Here is a 24,209-nt window from a genome sequence, read left to right as displayed (position 1 = left end):
GTATCTGGATCAGAAGGCCCTTACGGGGAAGGGCAATGGCTTCAACCTTTCATCTAGGAACAGGATGAAGCAGCATGTTTGACAGGGCAGACTCCTCATTTACCAGCTCTTGCAGTCAGCAGAACCAGAGCTGTCGCAGAGGAGCAAGCAGCAGCTTGAAGCTGTGGGATCCATTGCACCTCATGGGAAAATCTGTCTTTCTGTGCACAGACCCCAAAGAAAATATAGCTAAAAAGCATGAACTAAAGATCCAGGCGCTTGATCTTTCCTTTGCCATAGTCAATTCACAAAAGCTGCCTTTACAAAAAGATAGCTGCCACCCTGCCTTCCTATGCCGCAGGAAAAATTGCTCCAGAGAGGGCATGTGGGTTGATGTGGCACATTGCCACCTTATTTGAGATGCAGGGCAAAAGGTAAGTGCTGAGCTGAGCAGAAGCTGCTGAGAAATCCTTGAAGGAACCATTTGAACGCGCAGAAGTAACGGCAGAGGAAAGAAACTACCAACTCACAGGTAAGGTATGCAGGGGGGCTCCACGTCAGCCAGAGCTGCTCGGTAGGCGCGGAAGGACGAGGAGCTGTCAATCAGGGTGCAGTACTCAGCCAGGCCCTGGCAGAACACAAAGCCCACCATGACACCACTGCTGCAAACCCGTTTTCTTTGTAACCTCTCCCCAGAGAACCATGCAGGCCAGGGAGTTAATGCCATCCTGAAACACCTCCATCAGCCTGACCCCAAGTACGTACACACAGAGCCTCGCTGCCTTCAGCTTCACCAAGCCTTCAATTTGCAGGGAGGAAGAGGAGGCTGTTCCCACCCGTGACTGCGCTGGCACTCCCGCAGCTGGCAGAATGCCCAGCCACGCTGCAGGCTTCTAGTGCCGTGGCATTATACCCACTGGAGAGCAGTTCTCTGCCATCCCTCCACCCTGGGACGTTGCTGAGCTGTTAAAACCACCCAGCTGTTTCATACTGTAACCACAGTTATCCTTCTCCCCCAAAGATGACAGCCCTCGCTGCTCCTCACCTCTGAGGTTTGTTTCTGCCACTCCAGCCTTCGGATGGGTGCAGAATCCAGTGCAGAAAGAATGGCCAGATAGGAATTAAAATTATTCAGCTTTCGCAAGTGCTGTAAAGAGGGAGAATATCCCAGTTACTCCAGAGATCTGAAAAGCTTTCTAGCATCAAACAGCTCTAACCAACCAGCAGGTCCCACTCCCTGCTCCTTTAAGGAGCAGTGTGTGTGATTCACAGCAAGAGCCAAGCTGATACCTTCATAATCTTTATGAATTTAAGGAGCAGCCTCTCTCGGTCTTGGGCTTTCTCTTGTAGCATAATTATTGAACGGACCCTGGGAGAACAGACAGAAGAAAACACAGAAAGATAAACCCACTTAAGCAGATCTCAGATTTCTTGTTGTTTCATTTACAAACTGATAACTAATACGGATGGATCAACAATACTGAAAAGTTCACGACGCTTCCAACTGAAATGGAGCAGTCAAACTCACAACAAAGAATAATTTCAAGGATGACCACAATAACCCTTCACAGAGTGCATTTATTTGCACGGGGAATGTTTGTTTGAAGGGCTCAATGGTGCTGATGCTAATTCCTCCAGGTTACAGTGTCCTCCAAAACCCTCCTGATTTTCTTCCTCTTGTGCTCTGGGGTCTTTAATAAGTGCCCTGCATCTACTTCCTGGCCAAAAATATGCATTCTCCCACTTGTAACAAGGGAACCAGTGCACAGTTCAGTGCCACGGTTGCTCCTTACCAGTAGGACATGTTATTAAAGTGCTCTGTGAACTGTGTCAGGTTGGGACTCTTCTCTTCATTTTGCTCCTTTGCCCAAAGCAAAACTTCTGGTATCTGCCGAGGAAGAAGCAGAGAGGGGTGAGAATAAACCACACATTAAAATGGCATTTCTGCTTCAAGATTCCCAGTCACAGTCCGTGTTCACAGCCGTTTGCTGACACAAGTTCAGCTGTCTCCTACAACGCAACAGCCGGCAGGGAATACCAGAGATGGCAGAGGGTACATGTTCAAATCCTTCCCACCACCCTTACCCCATCCTCGCCTCTGTACCTCAATTTTATAGAAGAGTTCAGCATCTAGGAGGGTCAGCTGCTCAGCTATTTCGTGACTGTGGAAATCATGCAGGGTCCCTGGCCTGTAGGAAACAAGGATGAAGTATAAAGGCTAAGAAAATGCGACCTGTTGTCTCTCCTTTCTTATATTTTGGACTGAGAAAACTGTTGTGTCTGCAAGAAAGGGATGTTCTGTCTCTCATAGGACAGAGGTATGGTTACACGCATCTTTCCTCACCTGGCTGCCACCCCACGGGCTGCAAGGGGTTTGATGGAATTGGCGTAGCTCAGCATTTTCTTCTGATCCACCTTATCAAGGATATTCTTGCGTAACACTCTGGCGAGGCTCAGCTCCCCGTTGCAGACCAGTCGGAAGACCAGGTCCATCAGCAGCTTGAGAATTTCCTCTGTCAGCTCCACTAAGCTGAGAGAAAACCAGAAAACCCAGGGAAGGCATCAGAGCTGCGAGACTGAACTACAGAGTTTGTATCTGAACTGAGTCTTGGCACTCTCCTACAAGCAGAATCGAGTGACTGAAATCCCTCCCCTTCCCAGTTCTTCCTTTCTTAGATTCTTCTGTACTGGTTATTTTACAATCTCTGACCCAGATAGGACACACTGAGAACCTGCTCTTCCAACAAGAGGGTTCAGCACTAGAGGTGTCTTGTGGTCAGGCTAGGGGACTTCAGCTGTCATCATAGATGGTTTAAAACCCACATACTCATAACTGCCAGACTTCTGTTACTGACCCCACACCTCAGATCCCGAAATGAAGGCGGCAACTCACCACAGCTCATCCACCACTCTCACCAGCACGAAGAAGGTGTTCTTACTGACTCGCTTCTTAAACGTGTCGGGGAAGTGGCAAAACTTCTCATATGTTGGTTTCAAATTAAAGAATCAACTCAGGGTGGTCAGACCAGCATCAGTACAACTACCCGCTGCCTCGAGGAACACTACAATAGCGTACTAGTCTGTCTTGACTGAAACTGGTGTTCAGTTTCCAGGAGATAAGGGACACTGATATGGCTCTAATTAACATGGTATTAAGCTGCCACCAGCTGCAGGTAGCAGAGGTGTGAAGAGGTACTTAAGCCTCACAGAACTGCAGCTAGAAGAGCAGGTGTACCCTGAAACTGTTCTCTCTAAGGTGGAATTTAATGAGCAGCACTCCTCTGCTGTGATGTCCCCCACTGGTCTGTGACATCTGGTCTCATAACAGATCTCAGATGTCACCTCTGCCTTCCTCAGTGCCCAATTTGCTGCAAGGAGAATGGTGGCAGGGGAGACAGCACAGGTTGAAAAAGCTTCTGCCAGGTGGACAAAGGGAAAGAGAAAAAGGTCATCAGTAAGTCAAGTGTTGAGAAGGGCCTGCAGGAACGCCCCAGCCAGTACGTTCACTGACAACCGCTCTGCAGCGAGGTTTGCTGTGTCCTTGGCCGTGCTGGTCCCAGCAGGAGCAGGGGGAGCGGTGGCTCTGCTGCAGATGGCACTGGCGAGCTGCGGCGCAGGACAGGGTGACGTCAGGCTCACTTTGACGTGCTCTGCACATACAGGACTGAAACCCACGAGGTCTTTGCACTGCCTGAACCCAGACACTGACCCGCTCAGCTGACGGCGAAGGGAGCCACGGGAACAGAGTCAAGGGGAAGGAACTGCAGGCAGCGTGCTCAACGAGAAGCCTTCTCCATACTCTGCCAGCAATGCTCATGCTCACCCTGCCACGCAGGGGCCCTCGCCTCATTAGCAGTTACAAGCTCCGTTCAGAACTGGGAGGTCAAGAGGACATCATCTTCTGTGCTGCATCTCTTGTAATAAGAGAGAGAAGAGGTCTTGACGGTTTAGTCATCTCTAGTATTAAACTACACCTGCCCAAGCAGGCAATCCCCACGGCCCCTCTGGAGGGCAGAAGGCAGCAGGATCCCTATTCTACAAACGAGATGTCCCAAACAAATGACCAGTTCCCCAGTGATGTACAGAAAACCTGAACTGCTTTTCTCCCCTGCCAGGGCCCTCAGGAGACTACACTCAGGTACAGTACTCCCCTCTGCCTGGACCTGCCCAGCAGCGTTTCCCATACGCAGGGTGCAGAGGTGAAAGAAGTCCTGCTTGGGACACCTCCAGGGCAAGCACAGTACTGACCACGCTGTCAGCAGGCTTTTGACCAAACAACTTGCCACCAACTCCCTCTACGACGACTGCTCGGCTCTGATTCCTGGTGGGGGTGAACTGCCACTCATGCAAAAGGATATCTGTACTGCAGCTTCTTGATGAGCTCTTCAGGGGTGATAAATGTCCTGTATGTAGTCAGAAAGGCTTCACAGTACAGCACCAGATCTACAGAGAAAGACAACAGAGACTCAGTCAATGCTGCTTTCAGGAAAAGGAAGCTTCTTGTAAGGTTGAATCCAGTCTTAGAGGAAGAGGACAGGGACACATTTTGACACAGCCTTTGCAGAAATGCTGTGCTGTTGGCTCTTACCAGCAGATGGACCCTACGGCACAAGAGCAACAGTCAGACTGCCCCGTCCCCACAGGCCTGGCTCCCATTTGCAGCACTCAGGCTTGTCATTTCGCTTGTGTGACCACCAAAGGGGTCAGTGAAAAACACCTGTTTGTGGGACAGGAACTTTCACTATTGAGTCAAGGAAAAATGTGGTTTAGACCTTGGGGATACTTTAAAAAAGAAGATCTGATGGTACGAGGTGGGTGCCTGTTCTCTGTCTTTACTGCTTAGGCAGCAGAGAGTCCTGCACAAAGACACGGTGGCTCTTCCCTCCTGACCAGGAACACACGTGTTTCGCCATGATGATATGGTGCTGCAGACGCTCTGCCCTCGCTATGTTCCAGGAAATCTGCCCCAGGACAGCGTAAATATAAGAGTATTTTCAGCCAAAAGAACAGTAAATTGCACTGCAAAACCTGATGCTACCATGACCATGACCCTGCCACAACACAGACGCTGACACGGTGCACGTAGTCAGCTTGTGTTCATTGATCTGCAGGAGCGGGCGGGACAGGCCCCAGAACTGCGAAGGCTTCAGCCATCATCATGGGCACAAAGGATGGAATTTGAAAGAGCAAGAACTGCAAATGGGAAAGCAGCTTTCAGGTCAAGATGTCAGTACGCTCGCAGTCCCGGGCAAGGCTCGGTCACTGTGGACAGCAGCAGTGAAAATGGAAAGTTATGAGTCCCAGTATAAAGCCACGCAGCGCTGCGGTGCAGTGGGACAGCACGCTGCCCCTGCCCTGCAACCGCTGGCAGAGCCTTGGTAGTGCAAAGGGGGAGAAAAAGCTCCTGCCGTGCCTGCCCAGGCTAGGATGTACCTGTAAAGCTTGCTTCAGCCACCACAGGGATCACCCCACACCCATGTAACATCCCTCCATGGCATGTGGAGGGTGGGAAAGAGCAGGCACGGGGTGATAGCTGTGCCTCTCTACCTGCGGTGTTTCTCTTGGCAGGAGCCTCACAGAGATGCCGCTTCCTCCTGCTCTTCAATCAGTTTGGTCAAAGACAATCAGCTGGAGGCTCGGTGGTCTTGTCAGGGGTGAGTCCCAGGCCTCATCCAGCTGTAATCCTGCGCTCACAGCAAGCGCGTGTGGCTGCGAGCACTTACCTGACCATGGATTTTATTCCTAAAGATCACAAGTCTCTCTTTATCCCTTATTGCATTTAGCTCTTTTAGAAAACTCAAATGGACAAGAAGCATCATGCAACAGGGCGTGGAGTTACATTTATTCTGGGTTCCCATCTGCCCAAAAGGCAACGTGAGGTAATACAGCTGGTCTGCTCTGGCACTCGAAGCTGCCAAGAAATTCATCTTTAAAGGAAAGCCTCTTAACTCTACCCCTCTGTGCCGTTTGGCTGATTGATTTACAAGCCCTGAATTCTTCTCATTGTAAGCTTAATTCATTAACCCTCTCAGTCACCCAAACACTGGGTTAGCATAGCACAAATTCCTCTGTGCTCCATTCAGCTCAGCTGCTTGGCAGAGCCTGTGCGGCCGAGCTCTGCGGCTATTCTGAGAAACACACTGCGCACAGCTCCCTCCACCCAGCCACTCGCCCTGTCCACGCCACTGTGCATTTAAAATCCTGCTCTAGTTTTTCCTGCTCTTGAGAGGTTCTCCATGGCTTTCACCTCCCTGTGCATGGCATCCTCAGAGCTCCCCTTTACCCTGTAGCTGTCTTTCATCAGGAACAGGAGGGAAGTTCTTCCAATGCGATGCTTGTTCTGGAGAACAGCAGGACTAAATCAGAGCTTCTCTATTCCAGTTTCTGCATTTTTATAAGGGGTATTTCCACCATCTCATTTAGATTATTTTTTTAAAATATACATATCTAGCCTCGGCACAATCAATTGCCTTCTCCTCTCTAGTATGTTCCTAACTTTGGTCCTTTCTGCCTGGACTCGATGCCCAGTGTAAAGAGGGAAACAGAACTGTCAGGGGAAGGATTTTCTTGCTAGCTGAATGGTGCTGGTAAGTAATCGCAAACACCTTATGCTACAGTAAAAACCCTGCCATTTAAAAATGCACACAAAAGATATTTCCCCTTTGACTATCAAACCTCTAAAATGTGAGTGCCGAGTGGTTCAGTGGGTTAGTGCATTTTGCCTTGCATCCCAGGAGGTAAGATCAATCCTGGTTAAGGCCATCAGCACAAATGTGTTTGGCAGGTTCAAAATCACTCTCTGGGAACACTGCAAAGGCTGTCTTTGCCACAGGTCTTGGAAAGGAGCTGCTTCGTGGGGGTGGTGACTGGGTTTGGAGAGGTGCAGCGGGGTTTTAACAAATCTAGAGCTAAGGGTTGCTAACTTCCCTTTTCCTCCCCACATCTCCTTTCTTGTACTGTGGATTCCCTCTCTGAGTTGGTCTGGGTGGCTACCCGCATGTGTGCGGCACAGAGCGGGACTAGGAAGTGACATGGTGAGTTGAAAATAAGGGGTGTCAGCAGACCAGCACCTGGACAGCTTGCCTGATGCCCACGGGTACTGCATTAGACCCAAGACAACGTCCCTCCTCTCCTACTTTGATGCAACAGTCACTGCAGCAACTCCCTGAAGTTCAAAGAGCAAGGAGCAGTTCTGAAAACAGGATCCACGCCACAAGAGGCTGGTCACACCTGCACTCGCAGAAGGCAGTGGCCTGCCTCGGCAGGCACAGAGACACCAACTCAGCACTGTCCCCAGCTCCACCAGTTGGGCTACGAGGAGTTAATACCATCCCTGCTGCTAAATGGAATGAGCAGGCGCTTATCCAGCTTACCTCCATTTCACCAAAGATAAGCACAACCCCCCCGCAACTTGAGGATCACGAGCAGCCCTCTCCACCCTGGCCCAGCTGCCTGCAGCCACGTCACAACTGCACACGCTGCAGGGACGCAGAAGACAAGCAGCAAAGGGCCACGCCAGGCTGCTCCTCAGCTCTGTTTTGGTGCACCCACCATACCTTTCCTGTCAGTCTCTGTTGCGTGCACTAACAAAATGTCTCCGGATCCACCACGAACATCTGGCCCATCATCTCCCTGCAATGAGGACAGAAACACATTAGGCATGGCCTAAGCTCCCTTCGTCCTGGTTTACCATCTCTGGGGTTCAAGCTCAGCCATGACCGGCAGAGTACACAATGTTCCTGGCACTGCTCACAGCACAAGCTGGGACATGGTCTTCAGTGCTGGGCTAATCCTGGAATTTGAACAAAGCATTTGGTGTCCCAGGTGAGGATCCGTGCTGATCCTCACTCAGGGTCTCTGACTCCTTAAGGCCAGGCTGAGAAGCTCAGTGAAATCTGAACTTTCTGTCCACAGAAGAATGAACAGAAATGTCCCAGACTCCCAAACGCTCCCAGAAGACCATTAACAGAGCAGCAACACTGTGTGAACTGCCTCAAAGTGCAGGATCGTGTACTACAGCGGCTGTGGGGTGAGAGGGCATGAATGCAACTTGCATGGTCCTGGAACATCAAAACCAAGCAAGTTAGTTCCTTAATCTGGAACTACTTGGCTGGAGGTCACCTAAAGCGATCCAATAACCAGGAGCAGAAAACAGCCTTGCTAACTGCTTGACCCCGCCTTACCACTCTCTAAAAACATCATTCTTCCAGCTACTGCAATTCACAACTAAAAATATGCAAAACTGCTCTATCACTCAGCCAGCAGTTTCCACGCTGCAGGAAACAGCTTCCAGTGGCAGTTTTACACCGTTTCAAACACGGAGACCGTAAAGAAAAGAAAGAAAAAAGAAGTTAAGAGTTGGCACAGATCTGCTAGTCCCAAATGTTGAGAAATCATTGATTTGTAATTGTTTTTTAAAGGAAATATTCCTGCAGAGGAGACTGGAGGCGTGTCTGGCTTCCCTTAGAAATGTCTTTGTCATTTCAATATGCAAGACACTGAAAAAACCATGAATTACAGCCATGGAGCAGCTATGTCCCAAGATGTGAATTTTTCAGGTGACCCTCTGGCAAGACTCATGAAATACTACTTAAGGAACGAGTAATAGCTTCTCACTCTCTCCTGCACATTTCAGCTGACCAAAGAATGCTCGTGAAGTGCCAGTAAATGATAGATTCTCTCTGGTTTTCAGACAGAGGCTTCAAAGGCCTGCCTGTTCCCTCAAGCTGCATGTCAAAGACAGCTTGGTTCAAGAGCATAGTGAGCAAAGCTGCCTGGGAGTGCACTCAAGGCTAGAAACAAAGCCATTTCTCAAATACTGAAACAGTTACTTTGGCTGCTCTTCCACATCAGCAATATAACGTCCTGCTTGGGAAAGCTGCTAAACCTGCCTTCAGACTGAAAGGCCAACGCCATAAACCCGCTCCTGGATTTATGGTGCTCAGACTCTCAGGTGCTTCATTTCAGACTGTCGTAGGCTGAAGAGATGGGAAGGAGCAGCCTGGGAAAAGGGCACAAGATGAGCTGGTTTTTAGAGAGGCATCTCACATTGTGTTAAACCCTCATCCATCGTCGATGGATGTACCTCCCTGCCTGTGCCAGCATCTCACACTTTCACAGCAGCCTGCACTCATAAAGCTGCATACCACTTCTGCTGCAACCCAGTTTCTCCTATCAAATAAAAGCTGATGCCTTGCTTGTGCACACAGAGAATGAGATTTCAATACAGCATAAACCAAAGAGTATGAAAGCAAACCCTGAATGCACCTACCTCTTGCTTCAGTGTTAACCTAGCCATAATTTCACTGTGGTCGATAAGGGATAGCTCGTCCACCTCCTCCTCCAACTGAGATGATTCCAAAGCATCCGGTGACTGCTGCTGCCTGTAAGAAGAAAGGCAAATACCCATCGGTGTCATTGCCCATCCAGGGGAAGAGATGGGCCCACCCCAGCTCTCAGCATACAAACCTTCATTAAACAACAGTAAGTACACAGACAGTCTGGAGGTAAATCTTTTGCAAACAAGCCCAAATGTCTGGCTCTAATTCTGTTGCTTTGTGCATCTCTTGAAAAGAGAAAGATGAACCTTTAGGACTGAACGCCTGTCTGCCTGCATAGCAAGACAGGATTTTACTACGCCCCGCATAAGTACACACTTCCATGTCTCCTTAATCCACCAAATTTTCAGTGCACACAAATCTAAGCCCTTCCTCAAATGTATAGAGACTGAGCATACTCTACACATACACATCTTAGTCAGCTCATGATCCGTTGTGCTGCTGCAAGGGGAGATGACAGGCTCTCTTTCTGCAGGAAGACAGAGCTGAAAGCTCTGGTCACTTTGTTGGTGTACATCCACAACTCTACTATTCCTACCCCCAAAGGCTGGTACTCTTGTGCCTGGGCACATGCTCTCTGTGCCTGTATTCCTTAAAAAAAAAAAGTATGCATGTTCTTTATAGTTTTCCCCAGGCACAGGACAAAATCCCGTGCACCACTCAGTACTTTCAGCAGATAGTGAGCTTTGCACAGCACTCTTGCATTGTCTCCTTCACTGCAGGGATTAAAACCCTCAAACCAACTGCAGGAAAATGGGGGAGGGAAGTTGCCTGTCACAGGCTAAACAATGCCTTTCTCTGTTTTTGCTTTAGAAATGCAACTGAAGAGCAATCTCAAGCAGCAGGGAAGCACTCACTCCACTCCTTCTGAAGCCCATCTGTTACAGTCTGCACCTCTTCATTTACATAGACAAATGATAGCTAAGAGCATTAGAAGGGATATAAAGCCTCCTGCTTCGGGGCCTCAGTCAGCCTCTAACTAGCAGGGTTAGGAAGAAATTTCCCTCTGAAGACTATTTCCCAACAGCGATACAGGCTTTTTTTGCACCTTTCCCTGGAAGCAGGAGGGAGCAGCCAGTGACTGGACTGCCATTTAGATGGACTTAGGATGGCTAACACAGGCTGCACGAACCCCTAAGGCTCGCCGAGCTGAGTAACGACATCTTGCCAGGATCCTCCTTGTTCAGCAGGATCCCACCACTCACCAGTTGTGCAAAAAAGCTGGCTTAGAGAACACGGAGAAGGTTGAGGGCAGAACAGGCAGCCCCAAGGATGGTTTGGTAGAGGGCAGGGCTAACGGGATGCTGGTGAGACTCTGTACCCTTCGAGGCAGGGGGGTCAGGCTCACCTTTCAGCACCATCTTTGCCCTCCTTCCCCATGGCACTGCTGTTCGAGGTGGAGTCTTTGGAGTGGCCGTCTTTGGCAGGGGGAGATTCCTGCGAAGAGAAGGAAGTTTTTCATTATTACATGGGGTCCTACACCACAGCTAGCCTTGCATTTACAGTCTGACTGCCTCTAAACGGCCCTTTACTGTAAATTCCTACAGAGCGGTTAAAGATTTATGCAAGTTAATGCCAAATGCCGGGAAAACACAGAAGTTAATTAGACAGGAAATTTGGGACCATCTCTGGAGACTAGTGCAATTAGTACTGTTTGCTTTTAACATTGTGAAATGATGCTGAAAGTTAGAACACAAGTCAGCTGTTGTCTTGGATTTTAACCATCTCACAACTTTTTTTTTTCCTCCAGCCCTCACTGTTGAAATACACTCGCCTTCTGCTTTAATCAAAACGGACACAGCCAGCTCTAAACCCTCCAGTTTCAGCTCCCCCCGCTAGTCACAGCCCCCCAAACCAGCCTGTCTTAGGGGGTGGATGCACACTGCTGTTCCTACCTCCCTTCTCTCCTATCGGAAGAGGTTACGCAATGATGCAACGTTTCCACTTCACAATTCACCGCTGTGGAAATGAAGCTAATGCAAAAAAGCAGAACCATCTGAACCCACAGCATGGAACAGCAGGTAGAGAGCTCAAAGCAAAGATACAGCATTTTAAATTAGCCATTTAAGGAGAAAAAGACCCATGAACGGCAAATAGGAATATTAATCTAACAGTGTTGGAGTTTGGAATTATTTAACATCATGCAGACTGAAACTTGGAAATTCAATCTACTGAACAGACTGGTCTGACACCACCTACACGCTATCCATTCAGCCTGGAAAACACATGGATGAGCTTAGGTTTCTTGGTGTCTAGAGAATTTTTCCAGACTATATCTTTAAAGCCCTCTGCTTCAAAGTCAAGAACCAGCTCGCAGCTGCTCAAAAGGATGGGTCTGCCTAGATGTGTGTCCTGAAGGGAAGCGATGGGAGCGCTATCTCTTGGCATATTTAACGCCAGCATGGATAAAGGTCTCGGAGACATCCTGTAGGAGATGTGCCTTCCAAGATGAGGGCAGGCAAAAAGATCACTGCAGACCTCTGCTGCTGTTTCCTATGACCCAACAGGAAGACGGTACCTCCCTGCAATGGAAAACGCCCTGTCTCCTCTAGGAAATATCTAAGATACAAGGCTTGAGTAAAGGAAGAAACAGCGTGCGATTACAATGCTAAATCAATCACTTACTTTGTATCCAAACAGTGAAGGAAACAAAAAAAAATTTAGAGCACAAGGCTTTCTGTATTAAAATAGGGAAGCCAAAGCAGTGACAAGAATAGACACGGCCCCAGGACGGCGCTGGTCAGGGTGCAGCCTTCTGGCAGGGAACCTCACAAGCAGCTCCAGACAGACAGCAAAGCGCAAACGAACCAGCGCAGCAGGAAAAGCTGTTTCTGCCTCCTGCCGGGGCTCACCGCAACCCCGAGAGCATTGCCTGCTTCCCCCCGGACCCAGGGGCCACCCAAGCCTGCAAGCCAGGAGTGGGCAAGCAGAGGGACTGCCAGCAAGGGAGCTGGGGCAGCGGGACGGACACAGGAGCTCCACGGTGTGCAGAAGAGGCTGGTGCCAAGCGTGTCAGCCCCGGTGAGAACTCAGCATGCACCAGGCAGACCCTTCCCGGTGTCCGGACCTCTCCAGGTTACTTACTCCTTCAGAGCGAGGGAGTTCCCCGTTGGTCTGGCCAGAGGAATACAGATTGACGTATTCACCCTCACCAGCCTCCTCACTGGCGTTTTCACTCTAAGGGAGACAGGATGAAAGGAAATACGTGATGGTGCCCCCAGCCAGCACTTAATGTTAGTGAGAGAACGTGCCCACGGGCTGGGAGGAGAAGCGCTCTCGGCAGCTGCTGTCACCTAACTGGGAGCCCTTCCTCTGGCTGAGCGGCCAACACCAGCCACCAAGGCTGTACCTTCCCGGGGGTGATTATTTCCTGGCTCTTGAGGGCTATCCCGAAGGCCCTGAGCTGCAGCAGGACAGCAGCAGGCACTGCTTTGCAAGAGCTGCCGTGGCCTCCACGTGAGACTGCAAAGGTGCAATACGCAAATATGCACGTGCGGATTTCAGGGTTAAGGAAGCTGAGCGTTCAGAGCTTGACACACAAGGGCCTCTCCTACCCATGCTGTAGTCCTGCTGCTAAATGCACATCAGCCCTGCAGCCCAGAGGGTGCCAAATGTATCTCCCAAACTATGCTACAGGCACAGACTAGAGCCATCGTGCCAGGGCAAACCAAAGTCGAGGGCTTCTGGGCTGTAAGAGACCCAACACAAGGAAGATGCAACAGCAAGGTCAGGTCTGAAGTGTGAAAACCAGATCATTTACTCTGCAATCGGTGTCCCTCTTCCAAACTTTGTGAAGAGGCAGCACTACCATGCGCTGTGCTGACAGCTCTAAATCCCAAGAGCTCCAGGCTTTGCAGCAAACAAAAGAGGAACTGCCTTGAAAACGAGGTGTTTAAGAAAGTAGCTGTAATGCACAAACCTGCCAAGTGATCTGCAAAACTGATCTGGAACCTTAAATTAGTAGTGCCGTGTCAGTGTGGGATCAGTGTCAGCCTAACTGCATCAACGTGCACTGCCACCAAGCGCACAGCGAGGGCTGCTGGCAAGCGGGAAGAGCAGGAGCCTGGAGAGAGCAACAGGTTTTTATGCACAGGAGAGACAGAGCTGGGCTGCACCCCCCGCTCCTGGGGCTCAGCAGGGGCTTAGGAGGAGCAGGGCAGCAATCACCAAATCCTGCCATGGCAGCAACTGCAGGATGCGAAGCACTCTTAGGAGTCCGTGTATAGAAACATAGAAACCAACCTCACAAAATACTCCTTTACCTTCCTCAGCTTTGTATGGCAATTGCAGGAAGCTACAGCAACTTCTTCTCTCCCCTTCACCAGCATTGGACATTTTATGTTTCCTATACATGGGCTAACATTTTCTCAAACCTGTTGAGGTTGTTTATTTTTTCTAGCCACCATTTTTATATGAAATTACCTCTCTGCAGTTCACACACATTTGGAAACCAGATCACATTAAGCATGTATTAACACAACAGACATTTTCTTAAGAAAAAAACAAACAAATAAACTCAGCCTCGTGTTAAGGTGCATTAACTCTTTGGATAGTCTCACCGAAGGCGTCTGGAGAGAATCAGTGAAAGAGGTTTCAGAAGGAAGGCAGACAGGAGCATTCCCGTTAAAGCTGCTCTCCTGAGAAGAGGAGTTTGGCACATCCACAGTGCTGGGTGACTGGCTGGCTGCGGCGGGCACCGCTAGGTCAGAGCTCTGAGATGGGTGGACGGGTGGAAAAGGTGGGGTGGAGCAGGAGGAGGAGGTAGAAGAGAGGAAAGGAGGTATGGAGACTTGGTTGTGAGGCACAAAGTCCTGGGAGTAGGACCTAAACACAGATTTGTACTACAGGACGCAGAGACGCACAACACAAAAACAAGGAAGGTGGGGAAAGGAAAGAGACAGAGAAAAGAAAAAGTAATTAGATCGGCAGTAGCGTAGCAGTGAGAGCACAAGGCATTTCTAACACAGGCGCCTCTCTGACAGAGGCAGCACCATTTTATCATCCACATGCTAGAGCAGGAATCACTACCTGGGACACGCTGGCCAGTTTGTTCACGGAGAGGCGTGTTCTTGCACAAACAGCGGCTCAGCTGCTCATCTCACAGAGGGAAGGTGGGCACCAGGGTGTTTACCTGCAGGTATCCAGCCTTGGCTAGGCAGGGGGAAAGCCTGGATGTCTCAGTACTGCCCTGAAAATCACTTGAGTGGATGCAAAGGCATACAGAAACCACGACTGTGAGCACGCTGGAAATATCTAGCTAGACAAAAGTACTCAAGAGTGCTTATTGCTTTTCTGGGATTTTCCACAGGATCCAAATTTAAGATGCCGTTTGCTCCAGCCCTGTAATTTAACAGCTACTGTGTCAAGTCTGTTCCAGAACACACAGCTCCCAGCGAGGAGCAGCTGGATACTGTCTTCAAAGTCACACCTAAGGATAAAGGAGATTACACTGCTACTCCTTTCCATTTGAGAAACATAGGGAGTAAAAATGGTAATTGCCCTCAGGAGTGATGAATTCCTTATCAAACCGATCCCTTAATGCGCTGCCTTGGAGAGTCAGCTGAAGAGATGAAAAGAGATCATCTGCGTAAAGCTTTATTTCACGATCTCTCCTAATCATCAGATTACTGTTCAGATAATATTAAACAGGGTGCAGTGGGAATATATTGTGCCAAGAAAAACAAGAGCAACCCTCTGTCTTTTAACATCTGCTGCTAGTAAGATTTGCCACCAGGGTAAGTCCAAAACAAAGCTGACATCCACCAAAAAAAAACCCAAAACAAAACAATAATGCTAAACCTGCTGGAGAAGAGTTTATTTTAAACCCCATAGAGCTCAACTACTAGCGAGATCTGTGTTGTAGCCAACACAGGAAGAATCACATAATCCAAAAAAAACCCACGCTGAAATGAAGCTGTTTGAGACATCTGCTGCAGAAGGACAGTGCATTACAGAGCTCTCAAGAAGCACAGACACAATTTGCTCAAACCAGGCTGAAAAGTGACACCTCTGTGATGTAAAAAGGAGAAGGGGAAACAAAGGCATGAATCGGAGAATTCAGGCTACATTTTCTCAGGAGAGTTGAGCGGGTGATAAAAAGCAAAGCTTAGTCTGTCACCTGAGCTGCGGCAGCACCATCCAGTTCAGCAGTGGTTTTTTTTCTACCTAGGAAAGATGTGAGCTTAAAAAACCTAAACTGAGAACAGCCTCTGGCCAGAAGCCTGGGCAAAAAAGCTTTTCCACTACAAAGGAAAGGAAAAGTAAAGGTCAATGGCTAGACTTTACCTTCCACCACCTTAATCCTCGAGTGGTTGCCCTCCGCCGTGCGTGGAGTCTGGCAGCGCTCTGGGTGTATTCTCGGGGCCCAAAACATGTTGCAGGCCATAATACAGGCGAGCAGAGGGAGATGCTTTGGAAAGAGAGCTTAAAAGACTACTGAAAAATAATTAAAACGCAAATCCCTACCACATGCCTGTGGCTAAAAGGAGACCGGCTCTAGGACAGGCTCCTCTCTCTTCCTGCCCATTTCTTTCCGCATGAGCAGCCCTGGCTCCAGGGACACTGTCAGCTTTTGGTGCTGCCTCAGTAACAATGACAAGTCTAATCTCTGTATTTACTTTCTGCCTGGATAAATGCTCTACATTTATTCATTTTCACTTGCATGGCACAAAACACTAAATCCCTCGTAAGACGCCAGGCTCATGACATCATCTTGGCTCAGCAGATTCATTATGCCTGCCCCGTCTCCCTGGTATTTCATGATCTCACCGGCGCTAATATGCCAACTATTGCCCCAAGTCCCAGGCTAGACCCCAGAAAAAGAACAGGAGCAAAGCAAATGGAGAACCACTGCTGCAGCAGCTCTCAAGAAGCCCCTCAACAAACTGCTGTACTGATATCAAGATCCTCTGCTCCAGTAAAGGAAATCATTTGCTCAAACAGGACCTACGTGCCAGCTCCCCTAGAGCTGGGCTTCCCGTGCCCGCAGGAGAGGTGGCATATGTCGTCCTTCACTTTGTAGTTGATGGACATCTTCCCCTGAGGAGTCCCAAGGGTTTTTGTCTCTGACCTGCCGAACCCAGAGAAAAAGCCAAGCTTTTGCAAAGCAGCAGTGGAGCTCACGCAGGGCGGGAGTGAAAGGAAATTACTGTCCTCAATCAAGTCACTCTGGGACAGGCAGCCCTCATGCTGCGTGATGGTGCTGGCAGGGTTAGCTCAGGGCAAATGCCGGCCGGAGGCTTGGCAGCTGAGACGCTGCCGGTACCCTGCCTGCAGGATGAGCTAGCAGCTTGGGGAGATGAATTACTGCTTCTGGGGCAGGAAAATGTGCACAGCTTCTGCCTTGCATAGTTTCAGAGACATTAATCCCAATTCAAAGGCAATTTAGACCTAAATATAACACAACATTGCATAAATTTTAAAAGTTTGAATGTGGATACGTTACTATTTACAACCTCTATACATTCATCTCTCCTCGGCCTCATCAATAAACCTTTCAAAACAGTAACTTGGCATGAGATGTGTTGAGAACGCCAGTTTAAGGCCCAGGTACCCAGGAAAATGCATTAATCTTCACTATGTGATCCGTGAACAATCACTTAACAGCACAGACATGCTCTCAGCATGCTGTTAACAAAGGGAACAGTGCAGAGAAGCCTTTGGTGTGCTGGCATTAATTAGCCAGGCTGCTCTCGACTTCCAATCTTGTTGTAAAGTTGCAGCTTGTAGAAATCGAGCCAGGGAGCCCCCTCCTTCCTCCGGAGCCTGCAAGCAGCTCTGGAATTCCAGCTATGCGGCCGTGCTGGGACAAGAGCCAAGAATGAAGCATACTTTTAAAGGGGGAAAAAAACCACCCTGCAGTGGAGATGATGTCCATATGGCACCCATTCCTGCTGCTCCCCAGTCCGACCCAGCCCAGCCAGCAGCTGCAGCAGGAATTGCGGCCACGGCTTCCACGGGGCTTGGGTGTTGTACGTCTCTTGGAAGCCCTGTCATCCTGTAAAAGGCACACTTTTTTTGGGAGGGGACAGTCCATTCAACACAACTGTCGCAAGCAAACTTGTCCTCCTTTAGTCCCCCCACCCAAAAATCACAGGCAATAGTTTATCTTGGAAATGAATCACTGGTTGTTTTAATCTGCTGCTTAGAGGTTTCTTGCCAGGTCAGAAAGGCCTCGGTTATGGCTGTACTGACATAACCTCCTACTCCATGGCTTTGCTTTAAGTGAAGTACTTCAAATTAATCTCTGGGAAAGGTAGAAAGCAGCGTGCAACCGGATCCTTTGAGAAAGGATGCTTTCCTCTGTGCAAGCTCTGGCCATGCTGCCAGGCTCCCACACAGGACCAGAAGATGGTCTCCCAGCATGAGTGAGCCTGACCTGTGACAGCAAATGGCCAACACAGAGAGAAGAGAGAGATCTCCAGTAAAGAGAGATCTCACCAGTAAATTGGATGTTCAAAAAACCTATCTGCTACTCGAGCAGTACTTCCACAAAGCGTCCTTTGAGCTCAGAGCAATCTTGTCTCCTGGGAACAGCAGGAAGCTAAAATGCCCAGACCTGAATGTTTACCACACACTGTGACACACAGAGGTTTTCCAGAGATGGCGTCTTTCAACATTTTCAATTTGCTGCCTTTGATTTTTTGCAACAGTCGATATTTTAGAACAGCTTTCCATCATTAGCAGTGCTGTTACAGGATGTCCCAAAGGTCAGTGACATTATGACCCTTTATTTGGATTAGATGGCAGGAGATAAGCACTCTAATAGAAAACTTCTTTGAAGAGTGACGCTCCTCTACATTCACTAGGCATGGCTGATCACAAGCAACAGGGAGATGGGGTGTTTATACGCAGGGAGTCACTGGTTGCGAGTTACTGCAGTCTCCATCCTAAATTCAAAGTTGAATTCAATTATATGGCTGTTGGAGCACCTGCAGCATCAGCAGACACAGTCTCTACCTTTTAAGCACAGCCTTCTCAGTTACCCTACAGACTTCTAACGCCAAATTAATTTGTGTTCCTGCCAGACACTCCCAGATCAGATAGAGCACCAGACTTCCAAAACATGAAGTTATCAGAGGAAAGGATCAGTCTTTTAGATCTCCTCTGCTAATGCTATTAAGAGAACGATGTGGGCAACGTGCCAGAACTGGATGCCCAAATTCTAACAGCAGAGAACTATGTTCTCAAAATACTGGGCGTTGCACAAAGTTGCTACACCCTAAGAATGTAATTGCATAGACAACTATTGGAAAAGACTTCCTATCTCATGACACAATGCTGGGCTTCCAGGTACTTTTGCTAATGAGGAAGGAAATGCTCCTACAATGAATGGCTGGAAACACCACCTGCCAACAGAATGGCTTCAAGCACTGCCACAGGAAAGGCAGCAACTCCTCATGCTTGGAAGTTTCTCAGCAAAGCCTCTGACCTGGCTGCACAGCTGACCTTGCCGTTTTTAAGCGATGGCTAGCATAGCAGATGGATGGATGGGGCTTGCTGTTCCCTTGGGAAAGGGTCTCCTGGCTTCTGCACGAGAAAACACAAAATCTAAACTTCTCCTTAAGTGAGAGGGATTCTTGTGCATCTTTGCAACGAAACAAATAAGGGGGCAGGGAGGGAAGAAAACATTTGTAAGACTTATTAGCCATGCTACCAGGCATCTCTCTTTTGAAACTATCAATCAAGAGAATTCAATCTGATTGCCCCTACAGCGTCAACTCTTGTTTAGCTTGTAGACAATAACACCATATCTAGCAAGAAGATCATTAAAAGGCAGAGCCTGGAGACAAAGACAAGGCTCCTAAAAAGTCAGTCACACAAAAACCGTGACCTATGAAGTCAATAGGGGACCGTTTAGAGAGACTGACACAGAGACAGGTAGTGCTCCAACCACAAGAAAAATGTATAAACCACTGGAGGATTTGGTTCTCAGAAGCAGGATTCAGTGATGCCAGCATGCAACAGCACTATTGATACCACCATCCAGGCCTGCTGTGGGCAGTGGAAATGGACACAAATGCAGAAGGAATGCTAAACAGGAACGGCAAAACACAATACCTAGAGCTCAGCAGCTGGTTAAATGGCTGCAAATCTTTTTTTCCTCTTCCATCTGCTCCAAACTAAGGAGCCAAACCCTGCTTAGGACAGAAACGATCTCACACAATATGATCTCCCAGTCCCGGTTTGATTGAGGCTCCTGCCATCGGACCACCATATGAATCAAACCAGCTCAGGCTCTGCTGAGGACCAGAGCTGCGGCGTGTGCTGCAGCCTGGAAGTGAGCTGCACCGACAGGGGCGAGGCGGGGAAAACACGCGAAGCACATGTCTGCCTTGTGCGAGACTTTAAACACTTATCTGACCCTCCTTTTCCTGAACATACGTTAACACACACACAAGAAAGAAAAACAGTTGCTGTGAATTTTCTGTGCACTTGCTCAATTTGCTCAAGATGGGAACAAGTGAGAACAGAAGCGCTGAACTGGAGCTTTCATAAGGAAATCGCGCCTTCTGCTGGAATCCAACAGCCAATTTGGGTTCTGGAAAATTACTGGAAATGTTTCTTAATTAAAAAGAAAACATAAGAAAAAACAGCATTTTGAGAAAGGCAAGTTATTTCCCCGTAGTGCAGGATGCAGCCAAATTTCCAGTAATGGCATGCACATGCCTCGGAGAAACAACCAAGTTCCTTGTTTCAGTGAGGAAAACGTTCCTTGCTGTAACCAAACGCAAGACTTTCTGCAGCCTTTGGTGGGAAATAACGTGGGCAGACAGCAGTAGAGCTTGTCACTGGACTGATTTCCTCTATCAGTGCAGAGATCCCCAGCTGCTGGGAAGTAACAAGATTTGATTCCTGCCCCTTGGGTGCCTGCCCACCCATTTCCAGTTAACAGCACGAGGAGTTAATAAACCAAAGGACAGTATCTCTGTCTTCACAAGAAGAAGGAAGGGAGCTGATCAGCTAGGGAAAAACTACTGCCAACCATTACCAAGGAGGATGCTTTCTTTTTGCATACCTCCTTTCCTACCATCTAGCAACAGAAAGTACTTTCAAAAGAGATGGGAATCCCTAAAATGATTCTTGACAGTACAATCCAGTTGTCCCACTGATGTGGGATTTAACGGCTTGGGATGGGGAATACGATGCTGCAGTTCCTTACAGTATCAGCCCACACTACAAACACGACCCTTGCTGGCACGGAGACCAGACGCGAATCAGACTGGGTAAAAAACAAGCTCAACTTGCCAAACCTATGAGGTTTGATCCAGTTGCTCAAGATCTGCCTCTATCCAGTAAAAGCTATTACCTCTGACACAATTTCCTGCAAAGAAGGGAAAAGGACGATTAGTGGGTTGACAGAGCAGTGGTGGCTTCTGGACTGCGGGAGCGACTGCAGCGCTGATGGGAAAAAAAAAAGTCAGGGTTCTAGAAAAGAAATTCACACATTAAAAGAGTAAAGATGCTCTGAACAACTTCACCTCTTTTTTGCTTCAAAACACTGTTTGAAAACAGTCTTTTTAAGCCCCATAAATCAGTAGTAAGGTGCTAGTCCTTCACCTGGAGCACAGAGCTAATGGGCTAACATGCAAAATATGGTTTAGGCTCGGCTTTCCTGCTGCCTGCACACGAACAGATGGGTACAGGGCCAGGCCTTCCCTCTGGGATTGACTCCTGCTGTCCACCCCACGCCAGTCTCCAGGGAAAGAAAAACCACAGGGCACTTTCTGAAATTGGCTACGCTTGGCAAACCTGCAACGCGCTGCTCACATCGGGTCAATGGACAGCCATTTCGTTTATCAGCTCTGACTTCCTGGCATTGATCTAAGGAGGTTTTGGCTTCCTGTACGGGATAGATAATGATTAATGAAGGAGACATATCATTTTAAGAGATTTGATAATCACCACTGATATTTGGGTACATGGGAGGCCAGCTCCTCAGCTGGCTGCTATACAAAAGGTGTGCTCTCCCTAGCGTTGACTCCCTTGCTGGGCTGGTAGAAAACTAATGCTTATTTTTTAACAGGTTTATTGTTCACCACAGTGCTCACTTGAGTGGCCTTTCTCTGGTGAGAGAGGAAAAAATGAAGATGTGAGAATAAGAGCAGCAGAGTGATGTGCTTGAAGGGTTACTGGTGCAGCTCATGGCATCCTTCGCGTGAAACCGCACGGTCTTTCCAGTCAATGCTCAGGAGCAGACTGCAAGAGGGACTCTGGTCCTTCTTGGCGCTGAAATGCAGGGTGTCACCCTGGGAATGATCCAGACCTTGACAGCTGTTTCACATCTCTGTCTTGTTAGGGATAGGGAAAAGGGGATAAACCGTGGTTATGGTATTACATGGGTCAGCTATGGTGCATGTAAGGACATTGGTATTTGCAGCTCGGAGACAAAGAGACACTGTCACAGTGAAAAATCTCATTTTTGCCTGTGAAAAAATAGACCAGCTAGAGTCATGAGGAACTATGAGATTATCATAATTTAAAGGCTTTAATGGAAACATCACCATTTTTAATTCAGCTTATTTCCTTTGTGCATTTGACAGTGCACTGCCTAATTGTTCTCATTGTTCCTCATGCTCCAGCCATTTATTTTCCCCTCATCAAATCCTTGCAAAAACGAGTTAGGATTTTTTAATTAAGTTTTAACATTTCATAAAATAATATATTCACAATAATGTAGTCCAAAGCAGGATGAGAACAGGTCAGAACAATTAAGTGCTTAGTAACCATTTAATCCATCCAGGATGCTTTTTAAATGAAAGTGCCCACATATTTTTAGAACATTATACTATCACACATATAGCCTCTCAATTAAAACAAAAATAGTGAAGTGCTTTTACTTGGTCTGTGCTTTTACAGTTCTGTGTTTTGCTTGCAAGGATCACTATCAAATAAGAGAGAGTTGTACAATTCAGAACTGTTGCATTACTTCAAATTTTAAAACTGTTCACCACAAATTCATGCAAGCACTAACCTTTCTGCACCTCAGCCTTCTCATCTGTGCAGCAGAACTATGGTACTGCTCTCTCACACAAGTGGAAGCCAAAAGCTTTAATTCATTGCTTGTGAAGTAGCATTACTTGTAAAGAACTTGAATACTTTCTTCTTCTTCGGACCCACAATTATCACTAATTTTCAGAGAATGAGTAAGTGTTGAAATGGGATGATAGCAGTGGCACAGTGGGAGGATACAATTTTCAAATATTTAATATTAAACTAATTGAACACTTCTGAGTTTTCTCAAGTCTTGCCTGCTAATTTCTTCTCCAGAAGAAGTCTAATTTACTAAATATCCAGGTCACTGTTAAAAAAGAGTCTATTCTCAGTTGTCATCACACAGCAATCAGAGCATAACCACATAGTTTTACATGCAAACGAGTCCCATACTGATGAGCTGTTAGAATCCCGTGGTTAAGATTTAATTTCATTACATTAACAGTTATTACTACCATTTAATTTAAGCAGCTGATCACAGATTTAAGCAGTGCTCTAAGATGATTGTTGTTTTGATTTAAATCACTCTCAGCTCCTCCGGCCATTCTCCCTTCAGACTGCTCGCTCTCACAGGCTGTAGGAGAGAAAACCCTGCTCATTCGCCAGCAAATCAGACAAGCTTTGTGAGCTTGTTTGGGACCAAGGAGATGTGAAAGGAAGCAGACAAGCAAATATGAGATAAAAGATCTGGCAGAGGCCATTTTCTAGTAAAATAATTAAGGAGCTGCAGCCACTGTTCCATACATTTGACTAAACCCACGTATTTCAGGGACAGCATTTCATTATTTCTCCAAAGGCCACATTCACACAGCAGCCTTTAATCGACTCATCCACACCGCTGACATTATACAACGGAACAAAAAGACTTTGCAGCTCCAACGTGCAGCCTGGGGAACGCATAGGTCAAAGGAGTGTGCCTGGGCACACAGGCCAGCTCTCCTTCACCAGTCCCTCGCCACACATGTCAATACTGACGTGTATATAAAGTAACGAAAGCCACTCCTCCCCTGGGCTTCATTTAATAAGATTTACACACGGTTTTTCTCATCTGTCTGGTTACTACATGAGTTCAAAAGCCCCCAAAAGAACCTTCACCTCTACCCGCAACCGAGAGCGTAAGCACAGAATTTGCACACAAGCAAAATACACCGACACAAATACGCACACGTGTGAAAGTGTGGAGAGCAACTCACCGAATGCACAGGAAAGGAGCTGTGCCGGTTGAGAAAGGAGTTAGAGACTGACATAGTGAGGCCCTGACTGGCACCGGTGTCCTCGGGGGTGAAGGGCACTTTAGTTTGCTGGACACAGTAGGAGACAGGAGAGAAAGAAGAGGCAGCATAGGAGGCCTGCTGAAGAGGGGGAAGAAAGCAAGAGACAGAAGACACACAGAAAGAGAGCACAGAAAAGGCTATGAATAAAGGATAAGAAATGCTCACTGTAAAACAATGCATATAATGGCTGGCTAAACAAACAGCTATTCATACAGTTCATCAGAGCCAGACACACCAATATGCCTTCCTTGAGCTCAAGAGGCACAACAAAAATAACAGTTCAAATCTTCTTTGTTTCACAAATCCCTTAAAGATAAACTCCCACCTCCCCCTTCCAGTTCACCCATGGACAGCTGCTGCAGGGAGAGGCAAGCTGTTCCTCGCTGCCCTTTTTTCCCCATGGTGTGGGGGGCAGATGCCCAAAGGAGGAACTGGTTCTTGCTTCTAGCTGTTAGCAGCCGACTCTTGCAGATTACTATTTTTTTGTGGCAACCTGCAGACTGGGAACTTGGTCTTTCCAGGGTGATCTATGGTCCCTCACTGGTACTGCTGAGATGCTGGGCAACAGTGATGTCCAGCCATTTTTCAGTCCAATTCAAAATGATACGTCATTTGCACAAGAGGG

At 47.9% G+C, this 24,209-nt stretch overlaps 1 protein-coding gene across 7 annotated transcripts in view; it reads right to left on the bottom strand.

The window, feature by feature from the left end:
* RAPGEF1 (Rap guanine nucleotide exchange factor 1) overlaps nucleotides 1–24,209 on the bottom strand; it is an 87,834-nt gene that overhangs the window by 4,549 nt on the left and 59,076 nt on the right. For 2 of the 7 annotated variants that reach the window (XM_068414162.1, XM_068414164.1), the window contains 14 exons: nucleotides 23,504–23,662; nucleotides 13,877–14,158; nucleotides 12,402–12,494; nucleotides 10,666–10,754; nucleotides 9,251–9,362; nucleotides 7,536–7,611; nucleotides 4,338–4,422; nucleotides 2,873–2,965; nucleotides 2,324–2,509; nucleotides 2,084–2,168; nucleotides 1,773–1,867; nucleotides 1,270–1,348; nucleotides 1,025–1,126; nucleotides 510–607 (listed from right to left, as the gene is read on the bottom strand). In XM_068414162.1, the coding sequence (XP_068270263.1) occupies nucleotides 510–607; nucleotides 1,025–1,126; nucleotides 1,270–1,348; nucleotides 1,773–1,867; nucleotides 2,084–2,168; nucleotides 2,324–2,509; nucleotides 2,873–2,965; nucleotides 4,338–4,422; nucleotides 7,536–7,611; nucleotides 9,251–9,362; nucleotides 10,666–10,754; nucleotides 12,402–12,494; nucleotides 13,877–14,158; nucleotides 23,504–23,662 (1,634 nt within the window). The remainder of the gene's footprint in view (nucleotides 1–509; nucleotides 608–1,024; nucleotides 1,127–1,269; nucleotides 1,349–1,772; nucleotides 1,868–2,083; nucleotides 2,169–2,323; nucleotides 2,510–2,872; nucleotides 2,966–4,337; nucleotides 4,423–7,535; nucleotides 7,612–9,250; nucleotides 9,363–10,665; nucleotides 10,755–12,401; nucleotides 12,495–13,876; nucleotides 14,159–23,503; nucleotides 23,663–24,209) is intronic. The other 5 variants (XM_068414163.1, XM_068414165.1, XM_068414166.1 and 2 more) reach the window with 5 other exon arrangements.

Source organism: Nyctibius grandis, chromosome 16 (genome assembly GCF_013368605.1).
Source record: "Nyctibius grandis isolate bNycGra1 chromosome 16, bNycGra1.pri, whole genome shotgun sequence".
NCBI classification, from domain to species: domain Eukaryota; kingdom Metazoa; phylum Chordata; class Aves; order Nyctibiiformes; family Nyctibiidae; genus Nyctibius; species Nyctibius grandis.
Note: the sequence above shows the minus strand (reverse complement) of the source record. Positions and strands in the feature narration are given on the sequence as shown.